This window comes from Bombus pascuorum, chromosome 8, assembly GCF_905332965.1.
Source record: "Bombus pascuorum chromosome 8, iyBomPasc1.1, whole genome shotgun sequence".
Classification (NCBI taxonomy): Eukaryota; Metazoa; Arthropoda; class Insecta; order Hymenoptera; family Apidae; genus Bombus; species Bombus pascuorum.
Window position 1 is genome coordinate 1,831,781 of NC_083495.1, and position 27,436 is coordinate 1,859,216.

Consider the following 27,436-nt stretch of genomic DNA (forward strand, 5'->3'; position numbering starts at 1 on the left):
ACTGTTTTGTCCTTCCCTTTCTCTTTGTATATGATGTTTTAGCTGATTTGCAAGTCATTGCAGAAATAACTTTTATTGAATGTTGAGGTTTAAATATCTGAAATTATTTCTTAAATTTTAAGAAAATAAAAAAAATGAGTAGTTTGTTAAATCGTAAGATGTATGTTCCTTTCTACATTTTACATAGTTCGTGATTTACCCATGAAGTATAGATGACGCTTTTATCAAATATTCCACAATCTAAACGCATCTCTTCATGACGTAGAAGAATACCGGTGTATGTTCTTTGATTTTGCATTTTTAAATTTGATCCAAAAAGAACATAAACTGAAATTATAACAATGACTGCATTCGAAGGTAAATATGCTTATCAGGCATATTTCTGGCTTTGTAATTATATAAGAAATATAATTATAAATGTTGCTTATGAAATTGTCAACATGTTTTATATATGAACATTTTATTTTAGAAATGGGTGTTTTACCCGAAATCGCGAAAGCAGTTGACGAAATGGAGTGGACGTAAGTAAAATAAAAATATAAGAAAAGAAATATTAAATACCATCAAATACCTTTACACAGATTGCCAACTGATGTTCAAGCTGAGGCAGTTCCATTAATTTTGGGTGGTGGAGATGTGTTAATGGCTGCAGAAACTGGCAGTGGAAAAACTGGTGCCTTTTGTCTACCAGTTTTGCAAATTGTCTGGGAAACTTTTAAGGATCTAGAGTCTGGTAAAACGGGCAAGACCTCGAGCAATAGTGGACATCAGCAACATTGTACATTTTTTTTCATATTCATTATAACATGTTCATTCTTTTATTTAATGTTGTTATAATTATTTACAGCTTCACATTGGTTGTTAAGTTTATTTGATAGAGGTAAAGCATTAGCTGTGACTCCGGATGGTTTACGATGCCAGAGTCGTGAACAGAAAGAATGGCATGGTTGTAGAACAAACAAAGGAATTCAAGGAAAAGACAAATACTTCTTCGAAGCTATAGTAACTGATGAAGGATTATGTCGTGTAGGCTGGTCTACATCTCAAGTAATTCTCATGAAATGTTGTTAGCTTTTCAAAAATGATGATGTCAAAAAGTTATAAATATTACTGCATTTATGATATAGGCTTCGCTGGATTTAGGAACAGATAAATTTGGTTTTGGATATGGTGGTACTGGCAAAAAATCAAACGCAAAACAATTTGATAATTATGGAAAGGCTTTTGGAATGCATGATGTTGTTGGATGTCTTCTGAATTTATCAAAGGGTGAAATTAGCTTCACATTGAATGGTATGGATATGGGTCCAGCATTTACTCTGAATGCACAACAAAGATCACAGACTTTTTACCCAGCTGTAGTATTGAAAAATGCAGAAATGTCATTCAATTTTGGAGCACAGCCATTTAAGTATCCTCCTCCAAATGATTATATAGCTGTTGCTTCAGCTCCTAAGGAAGTTATAAAAGAAAATCCTATAAACAGTAGCCAAACTCCTAGGGAAAATGGCAAGCCTAAATGCAATGCCCCCCAAGCTATAATCATGGAACCTTCGAGAGAACTTGCTGAACAAACATATAATCAAATTCAAAAAGTAAGATATCAGTAATGATTAATCCCAAAATACTTTTTTGCTTAAAATATTTAATACATAAAATGATATCTCTATATAGTTTAAAAAACATTTGAAAGATCCAGTCATTAGAGAATTGTTAGTTATTGGAGGAGTTAGCGTAAAAGAACAAATTGCTACATTAAATTCTGGTGTGGATATAGTAGTTGGTACACCAGGTCGTTTAGAAGATTTAATACAAGGTGGCTACTTGTCCTTAACACATTGCAGGTACTTTGCAATGCGTTTTATGCTAAATTTATCCAGATAATGGTTGTTATAGTATAGTTCTTTTAGGTTCTTCATTTTGGATGAAGCCGATGGTTTATTGAAACAAGGTTACACGGAATTAATCGATCGTTTGCACAGACAGATACCAAAAATTACATCAGATGGGAAAAGATTACAAATGATCGTTTGTTCTGCCACACTGCATGCATTTGAAGTTAAAAAAATGGCAGTAGGTATTTATAATGCCATTGGTATTTTTATAATATTTTGTAAAAAAAATATATAAGAAATAAATTTACTTTGCATAGGAACGTTTGATGCACTTTCCAACGTGGGTAGACTTGAAAGGTGAAGATGCAGTTCCCGAAACAGTACACCATGTTGTTGTAATAATCGATCCACAGAAAGATAAATCTTGGCATAACTTAAGGAAACATATAGAAACTGACGGTATTCATAGCAGGGATAACGTAAGACCTGGAAATAACAATCCTGGTATGTTTCAAGTTAAATAAACTCGTATAATTTTGTAATTCCTCTGTCGTTAATTATGTGATTAAATGTTTTTCATAGAAACACTCTCAGAGGCTGTGAAAATACTAAAAGGTGAATACTGTATTCGTGCCATTAAAGAACACAACATGGACAGAGCTATAATTTTCTGTAGAACTAAATTAGACTGCGATAACTTGGAACGATATTTGAAACAATCTGGTGGAAACCAATTTTCATGCGTATGTCTCCATGGTGATAGAAAGCCTGCGGAACGCAAATCTAATTTAGAGAAGTTCAAAAGGCAAGAAGTAAAGTTCTTGATTTGTACCGATGTCGCAGCTAGAGGTTTAGATATTTCAGGATTACCTTTTAGTACGTAATCTTCACTAACTTTTAACAAATTAGTTTGTAATTATGATTTGCTTATATAATTTTTTTCTAGTGATTAATATGACTCTACCTGACGAGAAATCCAACTACGTACATCGCATAGGTAGAGTCGGTAGAGCTGAACGAATGGGTCTAGCAATTTCATTAGTTAGTAAAGTTCCTGAAAAAGTATGGTATCACGGTGAATGGTGTTCTTCTCGTGGAAGAAACTGTTACAATACGAATCTTACTGATAAGGGTGGTTGTTGCATTTGGTACAACGAACCGAACGTAAGATCTGATATAACGTGACATACTTAGCTTTTTTTGACTTTCGATATTACTAACGTCATTTTTTCAGTACTTGGCAGAAATTGAGGATCATTTAAATGTCACAATTCAACAAGTCGATGCAGATATAAAGGTTCCATTAAATGATTTCGACGGAAAAGTTGTATACGGAGAAAAGAAAGCAGCCATGGGTATGTAAATTCTGTGTTCGTGTTGTAATGTGAATTATATCGAATATTTATAATTTTTTAGGTTCAAATTACCAAAATCATGTACAGCAAATGGCGCCCTACGTGAACGAATTATCTTCTTTGGAATCAAAAACACAACTTTTATATTTGAAGAGGCATCTGGTAAAAACGAGTTAAAATACTTTTAAATGCTAATACGTAATCATATGAGAATCTACATTTACTAAGTTTCTCTACCTTTGAATATTATATTTCAATATGCTATATTAGTGTTTGAATAATCTCTTAATATTTATAAACGTAGTGTACTTCTAAATGTAATATATAAATCTGTTACAAGTAATATAACATCTTAGTTCTCGCAACAATGTGTCTCGACATTTACTTCATAATTAACTATTAATAAAGTATTCTTGATATATCACTTCTAAAAAAGACATATGGCTTAAATAGCACTTAGATAATATATGTGTATATAAGACATACGGTAAGTGTTTATTGTATTTTTATAATTTTCATAATTGTACCATCACTATTTTAGTTACACAAATGTATTATACAGTGGCCTTGCAGTGTTGTTAGTTTTGTAATTTTCACAATATCTCTTTGTATGTTTTTTGTGTTTTGTATATGTGCACGTGCGCAAATGCGCGCATGTGTGATTCAATTTTGTATAGTATATATGTATATATTATATACTCTTAGAATTTACTAAATGATCTTTGTTTAATTACACATAATAATTTATACACATTTCTCGAAATCAATAATAAACGACTAAAGTTATACAGTATACAAATCATACTGTTTGTTTTCTGCATTCAGATATAGCGTACGTGTTCTTCCTTTCTTTCTTAAATAGTGTATATGATTCACGTGTTAACACACGTTATACGGACATAACACGTTTATGTTATTCACACGAGCGAATGAGGCGCACGTATCTTCACACTTGCAGATGGTTTCTTTTTATTCCTTTTGCACAATTAATACAACACGAGTCGAACTCTTTACTCACTATAATAATTTAATTGATTAATCAGCATAAATCCATGAAAACATTTCTTTTTTCCCTTCATATTCAGACAGTCATCACAGAATGAGAATGAAATATTTTTTGTATCTTCTTGTAATTTAAAAACACATTTACAATCGTACGGATCATTCTTCCTTTTTTTAATGCACACTGGCTATCACACACGCGGAATTATTCGATCGCATTAACTCAACATGAATTATACTTATATAATATACATATATATTTATATGACATAAATATATACATATACTTATTTATATATTTATATATATATATATCAGTTTATTGTATATACTACATGTCCACCCCACGATTTTTACTTAAATAGCTTCGACAACTAAACGACTCAGGCGATCAATACTTGTTCACATATTTTATATAGCAACCATATCTTTTCGTTTGATTGGATTGTACGCAATGTTTATCGGCTTATGTATCTCCTTTCTTTACCTTTTTATTACACAGTTATATCATAGATACTCGTTAGTCTAGGATTTAAAAAAGAAATTCTCCGTGCTGGTTCTCGTGCGGACACAGCATTTTAATACCAAGAAAAATCATGGGGCGGGCAACATTTAATTCCATTTCCTAACGAATTTCTTGTGTTATTATTCATTTACATCACACGTATTTTTTATTCCATATTTTTCTGTGTATGTGTATATTTCTTTCTGTATACGCGTTATTATCCATTCACTCGTATATAATTAGTGCTTATTCAAATGTTACTGTCCAACGATTCCTGCTTTCGCTTTTAGTTTTGCGTCTGCATCAATAGTTTCTTTCTTAAGTCTTCAGCTAAACATACTTCTAAGATACACGCAACAATGAAGTCATTAAGAATCAGGGAGGAAACCCGGTTTTTTTTTTTTATTTAGGAGGGAGGGTAGACGTACTTATTGACGAGTTGGTAAAACTCTTTTCACCCTCTCTCTTTCTTAGTTTCTCAGTTCTCATCCCTTATTACATGAATACATTTACACACGAACAATTAAGTGATCCGTTATTCTTTTTTTTGCATCCCTAAGATCGCCAAGATATATTCCCTTCTTTTTTTACATAATTTTTAATCAGTTTTTAAATAACTGCAATATCCAATAGAATGTTCGCCAGCTTCCAAGTTAGAACATTTCACTTCAATCACCGTTCATTTTTATTTATTCGGAGATAAATTCCGTAATTTTATAAAACGATATTATCCTCGTATCAAACGAATGCTCGTGATCCTTGAACGTTTTGGATTCTAGCGAACAATGCGATAAAAACTAGAAAAAAGACTTCGGACAACACCAACGATCGATCATTATACATGTAGCTATATTTTTATATAAATTACTCCGACAGAATATGTGGCAGAAGCCCATAACTCTTCTCGTGTGTTTGTTTCTTGTTTAACGAATAGGATAATTGCCGCGCTCGAGGCACAGACAGCTCCTTCTCTTGTCTTTCACAATTTTATCCAATAAGTCTTCGAATCAAAGTGGTTTTACGTTGCATCGTGACCCGGCAATCTCATCAACGAAAAATTACAAAAGAACGTACGATTTCTCAATGTAAGATTACTTTGATGATTCTAAGAGTACTATTCAAGCAATCTGGATTTCCGATCAAATACGAAGAATCAACAAAACAATTGAAATAAATAATCGTGCCTGTTACATCAGGCACGATTCACGATTAGGGACCATTTGCAACCATGACTTATAACGGTTGACAAGATGTTTTAGATAAAAGACAGTGGAACATTTTTTTATTGCCTATTCGTAAATTCGAATGACTGGATGGAAAGGTAGAGTGGTGGTATTGGAAAGATTATGTCGTCATTTGGGGAATTTACAGGGAACCGCTCTTGATATTTTGTGGTACTTTCACGGTAAGACCGTATTACGTTTACACGTTCATTTTACTAATAAAATGCTTGTTAATCACGAACGTGTTCGTTACATACATCAAAACGATTAGCGAAAATATTCAAAGAACTTTCCGAGGCAAGTCATAGTTATTTAACGTAAGCAATTAATTCTACTTTACTGTGGAAGATATCGAAAAGTAAAAAACCGAAGAAAATAGCAATGTACGTATGTTTGTTTGAAATTTGATTGAAAGACAGATTGGTACGCGTATTTGATCGAGAGACGTTTCCATCTCTCCTGGCCCTCTATGTTTTTCTCGGTGAAAATAATTTAACGAGAAATAAAAATAGTATCTTTACATCTCTGCACATGTAGAAAATGCATTGTTATTTATTTGAACGATTATTGTAATCTCAAATGATTGAACTTATTGACTTTTCATGCATTCGTGCATGCGTCATCGATTTACTAATTCCGACAACTTTGAGAACGATTATCCAGTCTCTATGCATATACGCAGATGTATACGTCGTTCACGTTGCATTAAGACGACCTTCGCCTTGCATTAAGACTTCTGAAAACTTCGTTTCTTACTGAATCGTATTAGAATTATGCATGGGACTATGATCGGAGCTCTGACAAATGTTCGTCGTAAAAGCATGACGTTTTTCTAGATTTTCGTTCGTTCTTCTTTTCTTTCTTTCTTTCAATAACGAAAGATCGAAGTTTCGCTTTTCAAACAGAAATAACTACGATGTATGAAAGACGAATATATCTATTATTGGAAAGACAACCACAATTCAAACACAGCGTTACAATGTTCACTTTTCCATCTGCACTGATCGTGGTCAGTTTAAATAAATACATTACTCTAGATTGGATAGATGAATCTAATTTCTTCCGAAGATAGCTTTTTTTTTAACAATGATTACAGCAGTAATCGTTAATTACAATAATAATGACGACAATAATGAGAGTGACGATGATAATGACAATGAAACGATGACGATGATAGCGATGATAATATAATAATAATAATAATAACAATAATAAATGGTAATAAGAATAATGATAATAGTACTATAACTACATTTTCCGTTTCAATAAAATCTGCCCGTGTAGAGACAATTTTTTATCGAATAACAGTTTAACGATAAGACGATCACAATAAATGACTCTGTATCCTTAACATAAACGCGACCATGATAGCATAAAACACGTATTTATCTACGAGCAAACGTTCCATGACTTCGTTAGAAAGGTGTAACGAATTGAAAATCAGGATGTCAATATTTTTTCTCGGTGATTCGTTCTTTCCGAGGCAGTTAAAAGACCTAGATGATGCAATCGTGTCCACGAATCGAATTTAACTGGAACATTTAATTATTTATCGACGGTAATCACCATTAACGTTGCTTCATCAGATCTTGTATCTCTATCTCTCGTTACGACGATTCCAACTATGCCCATTCCATCTACTTTGACTTTCGCTTTTTAAGGCAATGCTCTCTTAGCAACGTGGTCCACAAAGAGTATTGCGAAATGCAAGCGGATAATGCGCTTCGTGGACGACGTGCTGCATCGTGTTTTATCGACGACTTGCATTTGCACGACGGGGATCGCGAGGAAAGAAGAAATAGGGAGTGGTTCGTTTCATACAAAACACGACTGGGCCCCTTGACTCTGTTTCAGCATTGACGAAAACAAAAAATGAAGCTTCGACAATTCTTCGTTACGTTCCAAAAAGGAAAAAAATAAAAATAAAAATAGACACAATCATTGTCAAAATATTTAAATGCAAACACATTTCTATACGTGGTTAAACGATCTATAAACACAAGATGTTCTCCAATAATGAACACTGCACCGAATAATATATATCCATTAACCAAACGCACAATTTCAAGTCAGTTTCGACAAACTGCTATCGATGCGTCATTGCTTCCCATTCGCACGAACCTGTCATTATTGTATTTACAAATAATAATTACTTGCACCGCTTATTTTTACATGTACATATTCGCATGCCTGGTACATTGTACGTACAATAAAAGAAAAGAACTTGTGCGATCGGCGTATGTATACAATATATATAATATATATATGTAAGTATATATAATGTATATATGTATATCTATATCGGTATAATCGTGGCCACGTAAAATTTATTAGTTAGTTATTAATTCGGTATCCGTTTGTTTCTCGCTTGCATACGCGCATACAATAGTCGATCATCATTACACTTACAAATTTTGTTTACATTCAAGTAGCAAGTATATATATTATCTTTTACTTTTGCGTATGTTTTTTTATTGTATCGCGACCGACGAAAACGGATAATCAATCTACCAATACTTCTTCGATACATTTTTGTATGTAATTTGTTTTTTTCTTTTCCTTTCGTTATGGTCAATCATACTGTATTTTTTCTCTCCCTTTTTTTCTGTTGTACAATACCGTTGAATGAAGCATTCAAAGTTAGGATGAACGCGATTCTCCATTCGAAAGAAAAGGGAAAGAAAATAAAATCGTAACGAAAAAATAAAACGCATAAGAATGCTCGCAACAATACTAATTACGCAATACTCGTTACTCGTTCGTACACTGACATACACAAAATGATGTTTCATATTTCTTTGTGCTGGATGAACATTAAAGTTTCACGGAAGTTTCATTGACAGGTAATATTATATATGTATACTCGCAGGCTCGCTGTCTCTCACTCCCTAACATCCTTACTTTCACTCTTACATCTGTCATCAAGTTTTACAGTAAAAATAACACTTCGTAAAGTTATAAATACCGTTACAAACTATGGCTTGTCAGTTATGTATTAGTACGATAGGTATACATATATATGTATGCACACGGGCCCATATATTGATATTACATGAGAATACATTTATGAGGGTGTGGGCTTGTCAGCATGTACGGAGTAACCGTTATGCAATGTCCGGAATTTCTATCCTCATCGTTTCGATAGCCACAAAGTGTAAAAACAATCAGATTATCCATATTGCTGGATAAGAACAGTTTCCAAAGAACACGAAAAAAAGAATGATCCATTGTTGTAAAGTTTCACAAAAAAAAAGAAAAAAAAAGAAGAAAAAAAAAGAAAATAGAAAACGTCACAAGACCGAGTAGTCATATAAAAAGTAAAAAAGGGAAATATCAATCAAACTGCCAGAGTTTGTCTTCCTTCCGCAAAATGTTCTATGCACAATTTTCTTCTCATCTCTTCTACTTTACAAAGAAGTGATCGATCATAATGAGAAAAAAGGAGGAAATAAGAGTGAACATGATCAAATTTATTAGAAAAATGTTTGAAACAAGACGATAATAAGGATAGTAAGACCGGATGCCCCAATAATTACGTCGTGTTACATAAACCGGAACGTGGCTTATTCGTATCCCTATTTTATTCAGTTTAATTTGACGATAAAAAAAACTCTCGTTACCTATTATAAAAGTAGATGTTACACAGATCAGTAACCCGCACTTAATCTAGGGGTACGAGGGTGTATGTATGCGAGTGAACGTGCTGCCACGAAGAATTTTCTATCTTTTTTTTTCTGTTACTAATACGTGTATCAATTCATCACTTTATATATTTATAGCAGTAGAATGCACGTGTGTACGCACGTGCGAGATATAGCCGCAATGCGCGTAGTTCCAAAGCAGTTTGCACACGCGTACAAACTCCTCTCGTCCTCTGGATCTGGTATGAAATTGAGAAAAAAATATGTGAAAGGAAAGATACGATTAAGATTCGAAAGAAAACAATAGGAGACTTACCATATACAGGGTGTCCAAATAGTAAAGATACTTGAGATAAGAAATTCGCACATCGCACTTTGGTTCAGGAAACTTTACCCTAAGAAGTTCCGATGATAACTGATCATTTGGATGAATCGATCGAAATTTGTACATGTTACCATTGCATACTCTCGGGACATAAAGCATTTACTCGAAAACGGGACGCGGGACTTTACGTTACGAAGTCGAATAAATAAGCAACATATTATATCTCCGTATGTAATAACGTTCACATTGACGTACTTTGATTGTTGTAATGTTGGAGCCTAACGCTATAGTCAAAAGTGTACGTGTAAAATGAATTTCCCACGTGGCACATTTTTCCTCCGTACGTTTAGGATTTACATGTAGATACTAGCTACAATGATAATATATGTGCCTAAGTACACGAATTAAAGTAGTTCAATGGAAATCAGTAAAAACGATATCAGTGAGGAATCTCGATTTATAGGAAACGCACATAAAAACATGAATCCGTGGACGGTCACCCTGTACATATTTGATACATAGTTATATAATTAAAACGCTCTTCGAAATACTGTAAAATCTCACAAAATACTCTTCTTGTAAAAAGGTGCGGCTGAGACTCCTACGGGTCGGGCCAATGCGATTAAAGGTCGAGATTCGGAAATTCGAAAAAATTAGTTTACCAATAAACACGTTTATATCATATAATTAAATTGTTTTAAGGGGCAAGGAAAAAATAGAGATTCGAAAAATGAGTAAAGAAACGTTCAACGATAAGGATTTTTATCGGTGAAATTACCTAAGTCTTAGGAAACATTCTTAATACTAAATCTGAACGAGATAATAACGCGACGAGTGTGCCGGACGAAAAAGTCGTTACACGATTGCCGCGGTGTTAATCTATAACAATGAACCACGTTAGAACATTCGCTCTCTTTCAATCGCTCTCTTTCTTTCTCCCACTTCTCTTATCAACGAATTGATGCGTAATAAGAATAAAATTAACGAGGTAATAGTTAAAATTGCACGTGTTTTTCTAGCAATGAATATTATTCTCCTACCCCCAATCACGACGTTCAGCACACTCTCGACGAAACCTAAAAACGGAGTCGAGTGATCGAAATGCCCGAGATATCTCTTTTTTTTTATGTCGAAATGATCGTTAAAGTAGAATGCGCAAGGGCATAATTTGCTTGTACACCAATGACATAGTAAGCGATTCTGTGCAAAAAGAGAACTATTCTCTCCATTGCGAGACAGATATTTTTTTTTTTAGGTAACCCCTAACCGCTGCATATCAACTTTTCTCCTTGAATTCTTTGTCGAAGAAGAACGATTGACTCGCAGCCATCAATCATGTATGCGTACACGCGGAGTCTTCGACACGTTACTTTCTGAATAATTAAACGGCTTCAGATACGCGAAGAAGAGTTCCACGCACCAATGTATATCATCGTACATCGCGATACCATTCAGATCGCCCACGGTACGACTGGTTTGACTCGAGTTAGCTCAGGGTGGAGCACTACCGTAATTTTTATACGAATACATGACAGGATATGTCGGCAGGAACGAAGTCACAAGAGCTCGTACTGGCGCAAGTGCATCCGTTGAATGATGTCCCGACAATCGTTAAACACTCTCTTGATGTTCTCAGTATCGACGGCGCATGTAAAGTGCGGATAACAATAGTGCTTACCGTCTCCGCTGGCTGTGCTTATACGCTGCAAACAGTCCGATGGAAAATTTATTGTTCGCCTAATAAAGTTGTGTTCAAATATCTAACACGATGTACTTACAAGAAATTCGTCTCTAATGAAGTACTTGGCCCTCATAACGTCAGGAGGTTCCGAAGGATCTGGCACTACCCCAGGTTCAGCCGGTGTCTGATATCGCGCAAATTCTGGAAAATAATCTTCTAATTTGTGCTTTCCTGCTTTTACTTTTTCCGCTAATAGATCTTGTTTATTTAAAAATAAGATTACGGAAATTGTGCGAAGCCACCTAAAAAAGGAAAGAACGGACATGTAACAAAGATTTCGAGCGAACATCTTATCATACTGTGAATACTTCCAAGCAATTAAACCGATTCGTACCGATTGTTCCAAATGCTTTTGAAGAGGTCCAAACTCTCTCTGAGTCTTAACTTTGTTGGATCCTCCCTGAGTACCATGTTATAACTACTACATGCTGTTACAAATATGATTGCCGTTACATCGTTAAAGCACTGTATCCACTTTCTCCTCTCGTCACGTTGACCACCAACGTCGAACATACTACAAACAAGCAATCATTGATGCTAAACATTAAAACGCTTTTATGGACGAAATGCATGCAAAGGATCGTGTTCGTGTACTATATTTTACATTTTACGTAACACCATCTACGGCTAAAAAAAAAGTTGAAATTAGAATTGATCCGCAAATTTAACTCTGTCGGGATGAAATTCCGTAAGGGACCGATAAAGACTGGATGTTCCTCCGTAGAGTTAATGCGAAACACAGGATCTAACGGGAGGGGGAGAGGGCTAATGGGAACCAAGGCAAAAAGGGAAAATATTATAAAGTTGCGGAGGCGTTAACGCGGCTAACCGATTCCGCTGCACGTATAGCACGTAAGTCTATAGCTGTAATATACACGCCGGGATGAGGTGCGCGTCGCTGCTTTACGTTATATTTACCGTCGACCGATGTTACTGTAATACGTCGTCTATATATAGTTAGACGACACTGGAGTAAAGCGAGTAGCTATCGCTTAGGACTTACTGAAAGTTTACTTTGTCGACTTGAAACCGCGTTTCGAAGATACCGGACGTAAGGACTCGACACCTGAGGATGTCCTGCAACAGATCGACCAAATTTATCATTCGGATCAAATCTGTACATTTTCGGTTTCGCGTTAAAGCCTTGTATCGACGATTACCTGTTCTGTGGGTGTGTAATCCGGTTGTTTAACGATGGCTACCTTATCTAGAAAACTGAAACAAAGAACGGAAGAAACGATTACACACATTTCCTATAGTCTTCATAGTCCTAAATGTAAATTTTCGCAATGTAATCGATTTGACAGTGCTATAACGAGCTACGCCTTCATCAACGTGCAAGTATTTCCCACCGATGCTGATCATTGCCGATAATAAACACAGCCAGTTAACAGCATTGTTACCGTGAGAGTCGCTTCGCGTGATTATGATTTACCCTAGCATCGTTAAAGATTTCAAACAATTGTCAATTGTCAGGTGTTAACGAAAACGTTTATAATCGACGCCAAACCAGAAAACCGAATCAACGCTTTACCTTAAATCAAAGGAAAAAACAAAACATACTCCTAAGTATCTCTTTTGGGCATTTGGTGAGTGCAGAATAGTTTTCGTTCATGAACTTTCCGTCCAGATGGAAACTGCAGAATCTTGTGTATCGAAAGTGGCGCGATAACACACAAGATGGAAAACGGAAGTGGCTGTAGGAAAAGGGTGGAACGCTGGAGCAGGGTGAGAGAACACCGAACGAAGAGAATTCTCTCTTTTTTTTCATGCTGCTGTCACCGTTTCTCTTGAAAGACCCTCCCCGGCTAGTGTCTAGGGTGGATAGAGCGCACGAAGGGGGAAAATCGATTCTCGGTAGTGTCCTATCCTAACCCCAACTCTCGCCCTCTCGGCCTCGCCGACTATGCCTCTCTAGCACCCAGTTTCCAATCCGGGTCATGGGTCACTGCCACCGCTGGTCGCCATCAATCGTACGTACAGACTTAGCTTCGCGTATGTATACCAGCTCCCTGTACAGGTGTATGTTGTACGCGCGAGAACCTACAGGGGTGGGTCTTTGCTTTGACACCACCATGCAACCTTCCACAGTCGGTTGACGGTGATAATATATTTACTGACAGACACTTGCACTGCTCTCCGGCCCGGATATTAAATAGCCGTACAGACAACGACACCCTTTTCATTGGAAATATTCCGAAACTTGAAAGAGATAACGTTACTAAGATATCATAGATGTAAAGAATTGCAAAATTGTCGATTCTACTACACGTATATCTACAGGATGTCGTTTCGTCATAGAGAATAATATAAAAAATTGAAAAGGATTTTCATAGGTACAAAGACAGGAAGGTAGGATAAAATGAAGCACGAGATGCAACAGCAATTAATACACGTTCATTGACCTCAACAGGCGCGAGTAACTAGAATTTAGCTTCTCGAGTAAATTCGAGGAACCAGAAATCAGAGAAATTGATTTTCGACAAGTAGTTGCACGGAAGAGCTGGAGAGAAGCCCCTGGGATAAAGGTCTACGTAGCTCGTGTGTAGGCTCGTGAGAAAGGTAGGTCATGAAATTGGCGCGCTCGTACAGAAATGAGGTTATCGACCTCCTGAGAATCGAAAGAGGAAGGAGGTCGTGACCCACTGGCTACAGCAGAACGATTTTCTGGTTACCGTGGCGGTGTAACTTCACCGACCTTGAAGTCAACTTTATAACAATGTTATTCCTAACGATATGACAAGCGTGACACTCCTCCTGCATCGCGATCCCAGCGTTAGATTATCCAGAACCACCGATCGCTAAAATATTTCATTTTTATCGAAAATATAACATACAAAAGAATTAGGAATTTCTAGTTTTCCCGAGGTTTACTTTTCAACCAACCGTCCTGTATAAACGATAATGCGTAGGATGATGAAAAGAATAAGAAACACTTTCAAGAAGATAAATGGTTCGCGGATTTTGAACGAGGTCAGACTAACTACAAAACAATGCTCGGCTCGTTGCATAAGTAACGAAATGAAGTAGACCAGATCGAATCCGCGTTGAGCATCCTTTACGTACTTTTTACATTGATTTCGACGCTTTCTAACATTCTGTTTCATCTTAAACGATCGGTTGATTCGAATTGCAAATATTTAAAGAACCTAACAATTGCTCCTTCTTGCTTCGATATAACGGAAATGTTTCGACGTATTGCTCGACTTACAGAGAAGATTTTATAGAAAAAAATCTCGGCAACTTCTGCAGAAGCGCCAAAGACTTTCTGAAACGATCTCATTGATTTTTTCGCGATCTATATTTAGGCAGTGGCATCGAAAGTTATTAACGAGGATAAAAAATACTGGTTTTTATCTAACATGACGATGGCACGGAAGAAGATTGTTATCGACCTAAACATTCATGAACTATGTGTGGCAACATCAGTGATCCCAGCATATAGACCAGCGTCTATATATAGAGACACGTGTTTCCTTTTTTAAGGTGTGCCGAGGTATCCCATCGTGTAATTGACACGTTACTCGATTCTCCCCGTGTACAGCGCTCGTTTTCTCTTTTTCCTCTTCTTTTTTCTTTCTCCTGCATTTTTTCTTTCTCCCTCTCCCTCACTCTTTTTTTAGTTCTTTTTTTTATTTTTAATCCGAAACAAAAATTCGATACTGAAAACGATATCGCGACGAATTAAATTCTCAGCGCAATTCGATGGACTTCAAAGGAGATACGGGCAGAATCTGAATAGCGATAATATTGCGACACGCTTCACCTGCGAATTTTATTGCATGAAATCTGACAGTTGTTCAACCCGGAAATGGCTGTGACTGAACCAACAATCGATAATCAGGCGTTGGCGCATAGCGATCTCTTATTCACGTCGCACAAATATTTATTCGCTGTGCACCAACTCCAATTCGATGATATTTTAGGAAGCTTGCCGTTGGTCCATATTCCTTTCATCTTCGATACAAATATTCGAGACAGTTTCACTTTAAATTTCTTTGCTTTTCAAAAAGAATGGAAGAAAGAATTGACCCATTAATTTCTACCAATTTTTGCGTAACTCGAAATTTGTTTCCTTGATCACGAATCAAGAATGAGAGACTTATCTAATGTTTAGCAAACAGGCGTTTGAAATTACAACAATCTAGCGTCCCGGGGTCCACAAGAATCTCTCCGTTATACATCTCTCGAGCAGTGCTTCCTAAAAATACGATACGCTATTTTTATCGAGAGATTTCTTTCTCTTTCTTTCTATTTCGATACACAAGAGGACGAGAGAGAATCAAGAAAAAGAGGAAAAGAAGAGAAACGAAGGAAAACCAGGATAAGTGGCGGGGGGAGGGGTGTTAAAAAAATTCACACAAACGTCGGCCAACGAGGTGCAGTAACCGAAATGTAACCAGGTTTAATATATTTTTAACCGAAACGAAAACTATCGCCGTGATCTTGATGCGATCTCGCCGTGAAACGCGAGACACTATTTGGCACGTTGCTAAACGTCGATCGTGAACGTATTCCGAAGTATTCTCGTTTCGTGTCTCACGGGGGTATCAATTGAACGATAAACGCTTTAATTTCTCTTATTATTGACAGTGTAACGATGATGATAATAACGACAAGGATATTCATGGTAATTATACATGCGGAGACGAAGAGAGAGCCAATGAGGCTGTAGCCAAATAAAAAGCGTGTTCTGCCTAATTAAAGTATTTGACGAAATGATAAACAGCAAATGAAGTCACATGTTCGGGTTTGTTAGTTTAGTGGATAAGTTTCGCGTTTACACTCGAGATTCACGCCTCTTTGCTCACGATTCAGTGCAACAACCTGTGCCTCACCTATGTAATTTTCAAAGGGATATAGTTTAAAGTGATCTGCTGGACCGGGACGGTTTGCAGCGGACCAGTTTTTCGCTCATTTATATATCGGGTCGGCGCTTATTCCCTCCAAGTTACGTGACGTTTAAAAGGAGGATGCTGAAAGCAATATATCTTTGCAAATACACGGCGTCACGATCTTCATGATACTCCGTTTCCAGTTTCATCCAATTATGTACTTGTTATTAACCGTTCAAGCGGTAAATATGAATTCGTCAAACGCACTTTCGACAAAGGCGTCGCCTTTCAAACTTTATCATATTATAGTTTTATGACTAGCAAAAATACAAATTCGCAAACGTTGCATCAAGCTTTTAAAGAACCGTTTGAACTTGGCTACCATCTTTAGACAAACTCTATCGAACTCCGTACAGGTGGAACGCACAAGGAAAAACAAATATCTTATGTGTGCAGTGTTAAAAATATCGTTCGGAGTGCGAGAGAGGGACAGAGAACAAGAGAGAAGAAGAGAGAGTGGAACAAAAGCAAGCACAGCATGTTCGACCGGTATGTACCTAAACAGCTCCCGTGTCAGTGAACAGCGTGAAAAAAGTTCGAGGTTGGGCCAATTCATCGAGAACCCCTAGATAAACGAGTGGCCCCTATTAAAGCGATTACCTCGTTAAGGCATTGTCTCCATTGGCATTAAATCGGTGTCACAGGCCCATGAATATACACGGATATACCATATGTATCGCGGTCATGAGAACGCTTCCAAAATTTATCCAACCGCGTTGCAGACTATTTACAAGTCAGATACGATAACAAATACAAATATACTCACACAGCCAGAAATACAGATACGAATACATAGGCGAATCGTTACACTTTTTCACGGAACCACGAGTTCTCGTTTCAGGTTATACTCGTCTGGCACGCGCGGAATAGTTGAAAGGATAGCGGACGAATCCGCGGGCAAATCCGACGCGATTCGCGGTCTCATTATCATCGTATAAACGCTATCATACGTACTTCTTATCGTAATCATGATATCAGTCCCGGGGCGAATTAGAATAACCGTGTGTTGCGACTCGAGCACACGAGCTATTTGACGCTACGAACCTGGCCAATAACTTTGCTCTCTTATTTTTATCATTGGACACTTCACGATCTGTCTTACCGTATATACTATACTATACTATACTATACTATAATATACTATACGATACATTCTAAACATTCAAACTAATCCATTTTCCGAAAAGTATTCTGTTTTAATGCCCAAATGTACAATCTAGTATTTAATTTTACAGATTTGACTTCAGTGTAGCATTAAATTCGTTTTAATGATCGTACAAACAAAGGATAACTCACTATTTGGCGCAGTCAATTAGTTGGTACTCATTACTCCTCTCGAAACTTTGTTGAACGCCCCGGTCTTTCCAAAGGGTTTCGACAATATCGTAGAACTCCTGCAAACATGAATTGTAATTCGGTTAACGTATTACAACCATCGAGATGAAATGGAAAATGGCGGAAATAACATTAAAAAATAAATAATTATTTGACGGCGCATCCGTGGGTGATTTGCAAATAAGTTCACAGTTTGGCGGCCACTTCTATCGTGTCTCATTAATTATCTAAAAAACGTGCGACTCTGACGAAATGGAAAATTTGGCTCGAACCCGGCCACTATCGTGACAACAGAAAATACCGCGTCACAGTTGGACCAGTGAAAAAGACGATTCGGAGCGTAACTTATGCGAAACTGGCAGCCACGAAGCACGTCCGTTATCGACAGAAATATTTTCATTTTTAATTCTGTCGCCGGCTTTGCACGCGTATTATCCGCTCCTATATAAAAATGGATATCGATCAGGTATCTAAGCCAAGATAAATATTCGAATAGCATCTATTGCCGAAGCGTTGTCGGATAGAAAATAAAGCAACCGGCAATTGCGATAATTTTCGAAAGGAATAGGATTCAATTTCGAAAGAATCGAGATACGGGCAAACGTTAATTTGTCAAGAGAAGCGACCAACAAATTGTAAATTTATGCGCTTCTCGCATCAAAGTGGAAAGTCACGTTGAAAGCCTTTCGAGAACATCTTCGAATTACTAAATTTTTTATTTTTCGAGATGTTTCCGATTTCAAAGCAATCCGAGCCAACTTTCTCAACCTCCAAGTCGCTACACAAACTCCGATTTTTTCGACTTTCCTGTCTTTTTTCCAAAAGTACTTCGAACCAAAAAAGACAAACATTCTACAGAGACAATTTCAGATAGGTGTTAGCCTTTTCCGCAGTCTGTAACAAACATTTCAACGTTTATTTAGACGTATTTCCGTAAAACAGGAATTAGCCGCACAGATGCGCCCGCTGATAGAGTTGCGGTCAAATTCGGTGTAGAATTCGACTCGAAATAAACTTCCGTACTCTCAATAAGCGATGCCTAGATATGCAAAAAGCGAAACGACAGTGACAAATTGGACACGGCTCGTCGAACGTAGCCGCGGAACAAAATAAAAGGTAGCCTCTGCCCGGTAACTTCCTCTTAATACAAAGACATGTTTATTCGCACGCATAAACATATCTCTCAGTGTATAATATATCCTCACGGTGGAAATTCAAATTTAAACCCTTCACCTTATCCGACGGGCAGATGACTATTTTTACCATACTCGTAGGTGTATTCCATCCATCGGTTAAGGTATTTCGATGAAACATTCTGTCGAGCAAAAATCCGACAGAATTCCCAACGAGAGAACGAGACGTAGCGTCACGTGGGAGCTCGAAACTCTGCTGGTAACAAATGGCTTAATTCGATTAATTCGGATGCATCGTTCTCGATGGTTATAGTGTCGAATCGCGTGTAGCGAAGAAGAAACTACGACAATTTGCGCCTGTACAACCAGGGCCAGAGATACGTAAAAGTACATACGTACACACGTACCCACGTACCAACAACTGCCAGTGAATGACGCAAAACACATGGATTATTTTGTCGCGACGACTTTATTTCGAGATGCGCCACGTCGTTTCGCCAGTTCGGAGCGTTCGGGGGTTTCATAGTTCTCGAAATCTCGATCTGATCCTCTTGGCACGCAAAAAATCATTATTCTCCGCGAACTGACAGAAGTTTCGACAACGCCGGTCCGTGAGTGAGTCCAGTCAGCTGGTTGCAGAAGATGTCAATGCCTCCTCGACCCCTAAAATCTTTTTCATCGTCTTTTCGATCTAGCCTCGCACGGTGCGAATCATGTTTTCCTATACCTACCACGTTTCCTATTTAAATGTATCAGGAAACGATAATCGGAGGCATTAGTCACGGGAAAATCGATTGAGGGGAATCACCGAAAGTATTGTTCGATGTTTCCTCGTCTGCCTTGGAGAACCTTGCCGGTCCGTCGAAAAAATGCACGTTGATAAATTCTCCGTGTCATCGATCCAAATTACATAAGGCGAATTCGGCAAATTCGACATAGCGCGGACATCATACAGAAGAACAACAAATCGGAGAATCTTTAAGGGATAAATCATGCTAGTAACTTCAGCGCACGTTCCAAAGAGGCGCGGCAGAATTGCTGGCCTGAATACAAAATGACTAAACGGGTTAAATAACGTGTACCGCGCTCGCTCGTGTCGTAATATTTTAATGGTACACCCTCCCCTGTTTTCCCCTATCTAGTTTCACTATACGATTCATTGTACGCGCGGCTTGTGAAATTACGCGATCCATACCAGAACATTCTTGTCGTACGTCTGCCGCTTATAAACGCACGTCTGGTGTCCTCGAAATAATGCTCTCCTTGATTAAAATCATCACGGTAATAAAATTTAATTCTACCGCTTGCCATCGTATATCGCGAAATATATTCGTCACGCGTGGAAACAATCAATCGATGTGTTTCATAAAATAAAATCGGACACTTATCCTGGACGAAAGTCAAGTCGCGATTCTAAGAATATATATTCGAATTTCTTTCGTTTTGACAGTACGAGAAATTTTACAGGGAAATCAAGAAACATTGCTCTTGAAAATTCTTATTAAAAGTCGATCACTATCGTCGTGACTGATGGTGAGTATCAGATAATCGAAGGCGCACGGTAGTCGATCGACACAAAGATCTACGAGCGCATTCTGTACATGAGGCGGCGAATGGCGCAGCACATCATAGCCAGAGCATTGTATAGCACACCACATATGCGATGGCTGTGTAAACATTGTAAACACCGATTATGCCACGCAGTGGCTCTCACGCGAAGAAATGCTACCAACGTGTATCGTAAGCTACAACAAACATTCGGTATCGCAAGAGTATCATACTTGCCCTGAGAAAAGGACAATCCATTGTAATTGATTAGCATGATAGTTTATCACCGACCCTTACAATCCTGTTCATCCTTCCAACGCTATAAAACCTCATAAGTCATTTACGTTGCGCTGTATAGTAAAATTCCTCGTCTGCCCGAGACACCGGTCTTTCATTCAGCGAAAAGACGAAAGCGAACCGTTAGTACAAAACTAGAGCGTATTTTTCATCGTATTACATTAAGAAGGTACACACGGCACGCGGAACAAATAGGTTGGCTGTGACTCACCGGGGGATAATCGAAGTCCGTGGCAGACGAGACCTCCAGGATATAGTCGACTTTGCTCTGATTCGCCGAATCTTCCAAAGCAACGGGTGGCGTTAGCGTGCTCATCGCGCTGGTTATCGTCTGAAAAGGAACGCATCGAATGAAGAAAAAGAAGCCACGCTGTTCACGTGCATCGATGTATCGTATAGCATACATATGCATGTAATTCCACGACGATTACGCTAACGACAACGTCCACCGCGAACGGAAAAGAAAGTGCATTCTTCGCGGGATTGCGATGCGTATGCGAAATTTCCATCCCGGCCGTATCTATCGTTACATGCGCAGATAATATGTCATTCATAATCCTTAAGTGCCACGGGGCAGCTTGTCTATTACATTCACCCGACATACGGAAGCGATTGCAAGGTTACAGACGATACGCGTATCTAAACACGGCCTCGAACGACAAATTGATGACAGCGCGCTGCTCTCCTCAGCACGGCGTTAAACCGTCGCGAATTTACGGGCGCATCACGTAACGTTAATGACGAGACGCCCGTCAAAACGGACGCGTTTACCGCCATTTCGATAGATATTACGGAACAAGGTTTTTATCTCTGTTAAAACGTAAGTTAAAAAGTTGTTCGATTTCATAGCCCGAGACGTTTTCTTCGGCAATACCGTAATACTGCCATTGTAGAAAACACCAACGCTTCGTATCGATTTAGCTATAAATCACTAGATTCCCAGAATACGCCGCGTTATTGGACGCGTTTCACGAATATTACTCCGAAAGGGTATTTTCGGAGAGTTAAACGCGTTGTATCGTTATCGTTAGCCAAGACACATGTGCGCATAATAGTGCCACCGAACGATATTTTAATAAGGCTGTAACAAACCATTGCTGAGACCAATCGTCTTAGAGAAACAGAAGAATAATACAGCGTAAGCTACTTTATGTTCTGCTCCGCGTTTCACCATTTATTCCGAAGGATAGTAGTTCGTTGATTATAAACTCCGCACAACGAAATAAAAATAAAATGCGACGCGTGAAGGAAAAGATCTCGGTCGAGTAGCGGGTACCGCGCCAAGTTTGAAAAGGTGTTGCATAAACAAATATCCAAAAGGGATTCTTACCAATATCGCGTCTCTGATGTTCCTTTTGATGTCGTCGATTTTTTGCCGCTTTTCCCTGCACAGAACAGCGTGAGAAACAAACGATGTGTTTGATCCTTCGATCTCAATATCGATGCACCGTTGTGTACATCGTTGAATACTCTTAATGCCATGCGTAAAAAAAGAAACCAATGACTCGATCATGATTATATAAAGAAACATCGAAACAAGTTAGGCTCGAGCAATATTTACCACGTATATGCGCGTATTTTCATTATTAATGGCACTCGAGTCATTCGGTAATTTTAGATCGCACGGCATCGCGCCAGTTTTAGTATAACGATTTCGTCGATTTGGAGACACACTGGAAATTTCGCGAATCTAATACCGGCGATCGATGCGACCGACTCCTCGCCGTCACAACTATGGGACAGCAGCATCGAATTTTCATGTGGGCTTTGCTCGTTTCATAGGGATACCTGTGCCAGGCTCTTATCGTCACTCGAGCAAAGTTCAGTCGTTTAAGACTCTTGCATATCGTATATATGTATCACATACGTACATTATAAGATGACGACAGTTGCAATCTAATACAGGTTCCCATTTTTATAGTGTTGTTATTCCGTTCAAGTTCCTTACGCACAATGCTATATATCCCGTATATTGCCGCCGCAATTTCGCATCTTGTTCACATGATATTTAGAAATTCGTCTTTTTGTTTACTTCCCTACTTTTCATCGTATTTCTGATTTCCCTTATCCTGGTGATCCTTCGGTTCTAGACATTTCGGACGTATATGACCGCGAATTAAAAGGCTTCGCGCTGTTACACGCGATATTCGAATACAACGCTAAAAATAATCGAACGACTACCTACTCCAACGATTTTGCCGCTTAGTAGAATTATACGTTAAAAGTCTCACTGTTCCAAAAGCTGCTACTGCAAATGTAGATATATTTACATAACGCTATTTACTTAATTGCAGCCGATTGAGGTGTCTGTGGATTTCATGAGCTCCTATCAAGCATATACAAACGCGGGCGAGGAAGATAATCGAGAATGATGTTAATTCGTACACGTGTAAAAAAGCTCCAGAGGGTAGAAAAGAAAAAGGAAGAAGGAAAAAATACTAAAAATACGCAAGGTTATACGGTATGTTTCCATAGTAAACAAGCGAAATCTGCAACGAGCGCGTCGAACACGCAATGCTTCTTAGAATCGCGTCGCTAGCAAAAAAGAGTCCGTTAAATTCGACGATAGAAACAACTTTTCGCGATTCGTGAGGAAACAACTCCGAACAATGTATTAATCCCGATATCGCCGATAAAAAGAAACAGAAACAAGAAGAAGACAGATAAGAAGAATGAGTAAGCAAGAAAATAAAGAAGAGAAAAAAGACGAATGAAAAAAAAATCACCGCAAAAGTAGTAATAAGGCGTGTGTTCGGGTCCGTTATCAGCGCCGGAGGCAGACAGAATTTACGACACACACGAACCGGGCCGAGCCCGTTTGTTTGCACATCGTTTTCATCCTATCTAGTTGCTCCTGATTTTCCACGTATATAGGTGTACCGACATTCTTTTTACGATAACGACTTGTTTCTGTCTAGTTTGCACCGTTTCGCGACTGTATTTTTAATCCGATTTTAATTGATTCCTAGCAAACGGTAGCTGGATATGAAAACGGATCGACCGAATAAGAAGAAAGGAAAAGTATCGAAAGTGAACGAAAGACGCGTATTCGTTGGACGATTTACGGAAGAACTGCGTTCTTGAAATAATTACGACGATAACATCGCGAAGAAAAAAGCTGAAGCAAACAGAGGAAAAGAAAGTTAGAAAATGTGAGGGATAATTTGCTTGAACCACGTGTTGATATTGTAATCACGCGATGGACCGAATTAACGGTAGGTTGAATCATTCACGAGTGCGTATTAATGGGAAGAAAGAAAGGACTGAAGATTATGTACCGGTGGCATTACCGTGTTGTGCGAATAGTATCGAATGTTGGATTGGCTTAAAAGTAGTAACGCTGTAACGGAGCAACGAAACTTACGCTTCGCTGAAGCCACCATCCGTGTGCAATATCCTCATCTGTTTGACGATGGTGCTCTTCCCCGATTCTCCCGCTCCTAAAACATAAAAAAGGAACAATTTCTCTTTTTCTCCTTTCTCTTTTATGAAAAAAAACATCGTTCAAGTTTAAAAGAGGAAACGGTTAAGAAGCAGTGGTTTAAACATATATATTTAAAGATCGATAGTGATTTTTTGAACGATCGTTTGGAAAGCTATTCGACGAACGCGTAAGACGCGGCATATTATCGTATCTTTTTTTGGAAATAGGATCATAATTGCAGACGGCAGGGGAAACAATACAGTAACAGCTGTTGCTTCGTAACCTACAGCTACGAGTCAACTATACGCAACACACAACACACGTCCACACATCGAATTAGAACGACGACCTACATAAACGAAGAATAGGAAGGTAATGGCTAGGTGTTGGGTTAAGTATCGCAATAAGTAGATGGTGTGCATACATGTGTGAGGGCGCACGCGCACACCCACATCGGCCGACTATGTGAAAAAGACTCCGGTTCGGGAGAAGGAGAAGAAGGAGACGAAGAGAGCGACACGAAAAGGGTACAACATGAGCCAGCCAGCCGCTGGATATTCGTGGGTGCCGGCTCATACGATAATCGATAAAATTGAATTACGCGCTGCTGAACATCGCGATAATGTTCGGCCTATCCTCTGACCGGACTCGCTTTTTGTCCAAAATTGGTGATCGAAGCCGATTCAACTGGTATTCTAGCGGAAATTTTCTCCGTTTCTGACACGTGTACATAGATATAGACTGTATACCGTATCTAAAAAAGAATAGATAAAAAAGGAAACACATCTTTAACGAAACGTACTGAGATTTAACTACAGAGAGATTTAACTAGAGACATGTGATAATCGAAGATATCCACAAAATAAAAGGTCGTCAAAGTAATAATGGAAGGTTCTAAAAAAAGGGAAAGTTTAACAAGTTGACTTACCAAGCAAAAGGAGCCTATGGGTAGCTCGGTAAACTTGCTTGTCCTTTTGCAATTGCCTGGTAATGGCATCCGAGCGCCTTTTCTGGTTCTTACTGTCATCCTGGCTGGCCTTACTGCTCTGGCTGCCGAAACACCCCATGACACACCACGAGAGAGACACGCGCGGCTCACCCTCTTCGCTCTTCCCTTCCACTTCTGTAGTTCTCTGTTGTTCTCGGCTTAGAGAAAGACGGTATCTCGTCACTATGTTACTCTCGAACGAGAGAGAACAGACTCGCGCAACGGGTCTACCGTCGGCGCGTGTTGTTTATCTCGCGTAAATGTGACGTTCGATAAGTATACCCTCTGGCACCGCAGTTCCTACAGATTCACTCCCTTTCCAAGTACCTATATACCTACTGCAAGTTCGTTCCTTCGTTCCGACCGTGTCTGTCACTCGATACTTATCTATCACCGTATCGCGCTTCTCCACACTCGAGTTTCGTCCTTCCCTCTTCCTCGAGTAGCACTCCCTCTCTCGTGCGCTGGTCTTTCTCCTTTTCTGCCTCTGTCGTGCGTTTACTATCTCCGTTTTGTACACTAGCAACAACTACGCGTATGTATATCTCTTGATGTCTTCTCTTCGTTGCACTCACACTTGATTCACTTCACGGCTTCTCTTTCACTATCTCGCACTACCCGCGAAACCATAGCTACACACGATCGACGACAGTGCTGCTGGTCCAACACGCTGGTTTCGAACGACGATCGACTTCTTGTGCGTATTTTAAGTACGAATATACAGAAGAGATAGGATCGGAATGATCGCCGAATGCCGGAGTTTCTACCAGCAATCGGTCGTGTTGAAACGACGACGGGTTTACGGGGTCGTGACACCTGGCCCTATAAGAAATTGATCCACTCAGAAGAATATAGGCGAATCGTGCAACACCGAGCACGATTAAATTGATCGCAGATTCGATGAAAAAATACCGACGATATAGGAGGAATCAAATCACTTCTGAATCTTCGGTTGGAACACTGACGAAAACCGGCCGCGAGACACTCGCGGCAGGTTGTGATAGAGGGAGTACGCACGAGGCACGATCAGCGCTCGAGAGTGGGAGCAAGACCGGGACTGGGATAATAGGTTGACGTGCACTGTCCGATGCGCCTCCTGTGATGGCCCGCGAACACGAGACACGCGAAATCGTTTCAGGAGGAAGGGACTCGGACGCGTGTATACGACATACGACAGCTCGACCTCGCCTTGCCTCACTACGCAGCCCCTACCCTTCGGACAGAACAACGAAAAGTTAAAATAGATCGGCTCCGGTACGCTGCTACCTCGTTATTCGAGCAAATCGAACAAAGTCGTGGAATCGACAGCTCCCATAGATAAGGAGGATGATTTCACTGGAGCAGTTTCCACCGTTTCTTTTTACGTTCTCACGAATTTTTTTCTCCTACTTCCCTGTCCTGCGATTTTCTACACCGTTCTTCCAGGTTTTCATCCACAAGGAGATCCCGTACCGAGAATCGACCCAACCTTTTCTTCCTTCTCTGATTTTCGTTTCGTTGACTCCTCAATTTTTCGAGGGCTCGTCCGGGTTCCCCCTCCTCGACTTCTCGTTAGCCTCTACCCCTCTCCGCGGACTTCTTGTCGACCACCACAGCACAACCACCACTCGAGGAATCCAACCGTGTGCCCTCTCTCGCACACACCCTCGAGTGGTCTTACTCTCTTTCCACCTCGCTTTCACTGCGTTCGCTCACTCTCCTCACTCAACAATCCCCGAGGAAATTCGTGACCAAAACATCCGACACGAAGTACTCCCTGTAGCCAACATGTCGTCTGCTAGGCCCACCAGCGCGGCGGCTCACCGCGCTTAAGATGGATCAGGTTCGTATCCTGACTTCTAAGTACCCTGCCCACGGTTCCACGATCTTCTTCTTTATCCTGGAAAAATCTTCTCTAATATGCACACACCGTCACACGTTCGATCTCTTGTCTAGAATTTTTCAGTAGATTCACTGCCAACAATCTGTCGTGTGAAGTGTTAATGCATTGACTGTAGCGCTATCTGTGCCATCTATTGAAACTAAATCGTTATGTATGCGATATGTTCGTAACACATACACGTTTCGCTGTAGTTTCGCGTTCAACCATACGTGTTTAGTTCCATAGATATGATAGGTTGCGCTGTGATCAGTCTATATGTGTGCATGTATGTATAAATATTCATACCAAGTAAATAGGCGAATATAGC

The 27,436-nt window shown here is 39.1% G+C and overlaps 2 protein-coding genes across 3 annotated transcripts; one reads left to right on the plus strand and one right to left on the minus strand.

Annotated features, from left to right (window-relative positions):
* Nucleotides 1–205: 205 nt before the first annotated feature.
* Nucleotides 206–3,558, plus strand: LOC132910045 (ATP-dependent RNA helicase Ddx1). The gene is made up of 12 exons (XM_060965468.1): nucleotides 206–357; nucleotides 470–521; nucleotides 582–778; nucleotides 848–1,047; nucleotides 1,128–1,595; nucleotides 1,675–1,844; nucleotides 1,911–2,073; nucleotides 2,153–2,339; nucleotides 2,418–2,711; nucleotides 2,782–2,999; nucleotides 3,070–3,190; nucleotides 3,252–3,558. The coding sequence occupies exons 1-12, from the start codon at nucleotides 342–344 to the stop codon at nucleotides 3,365–3,367; spliced, it is 2,202 nt and encodes a 733-aa protein (XP_060821451.1). The 5' UTR covers nucleotides 206–341; the 3' UTR covers nucleotides 3,368–3,558.
* Nucleotides 3,559–3,664: 106 nt separating this feature from the next.
* Nucleotides 3,665–27,239, minus strand: LOC132910057 (guanine nucleotide-binding protein G(s) subunit alpha). 2 transcript variants are annotated; one of them, XR_009658669.1, is made up of 11 exons: nucleotides 25,188–27,239; nucleotides 24,200–24,275; nucleotides 22,166–22,220; nucleotides 21,047–21,166; nucleotides 17,819–17,916; nucleotides 12,788–12,842; nucleotides 12,631–12,704; nucleotides 11,962–12,141; nucleotides 11,665–11,869; nucleotides 9,878–11,589; nucleotides 3,665–9,800 (listed from the first exon to the last, which is right to left on the minus strand). XR_009658669.1 is itself a non-coding variant. In XM_060965495.1 (10 exons), exons 1-10 carry the CDS (start codon nucleotides 25,324–25,326, stop codon nucleotides 11,443–11,445), a joined length of 1,149 nt encoding a protein of 382 aa, XP_060821478.1. In that variant the 5' UTR covers nucleotides 25,327–27,239; the 3' UTR covers nucleotides 3,665–11,442. The 2 variants fall into 2 exon arrangements, 1 of the variants encoding a protein (XP_060821478.1); XM_060965495.1 differs by having other exon boundaries at nucleotides 3,665–11,589.
* Nucleotides 27,240–27,436: the final 197 nt, after the last annotated feature.

What these genes read in the sequence shown, in the direction of transcription:
- LOC132910045 (XM_060965468.1), top strand. An exon ending in CATATAATCAAATTCAAAAA is followed by an intron (nt 1,596 to 1,674) that starts GTAAGATATCAG and finishes ATCTCTATATAG; the next exon opens with TTTAAAAAACATTTGAAAGA. An exon ending in AGAAAAGAAAGCAGCCATGG is followed by an intron (nt 3,191 to 3,251) that starts GTATGTAAATTC and finishes ATAATTTTTTAG; the next exon opens with GTTCAAATTACCAAAATCAT.
- LOC132910057 (XM_060965495.1), bottom strand. Translation starts at nt 25,326, where the DNA reads ATGGGGTGTTTCGGCAGCCAGAGCAGTAAGGCCAGCCAGGATGACAGT. An exon ending in CGGACTTCGATTATCCCCCG is followed by an intron (nt 17,917 to 21,046) that starts GTGAGTCACAGC and finishes TCATGTTTGCAG; the next exon opens with GAGTTCTACGATATTGTCGA. An exon ending in AAAAGCATTTGGAACAATCG is followed by an intron (nt 11,870 to 11,961) that starts GTACGAATCGGT and finishes TTCCTTTTTTAG; the next exon opens with GTGGCTTCGCACAATTTCCG.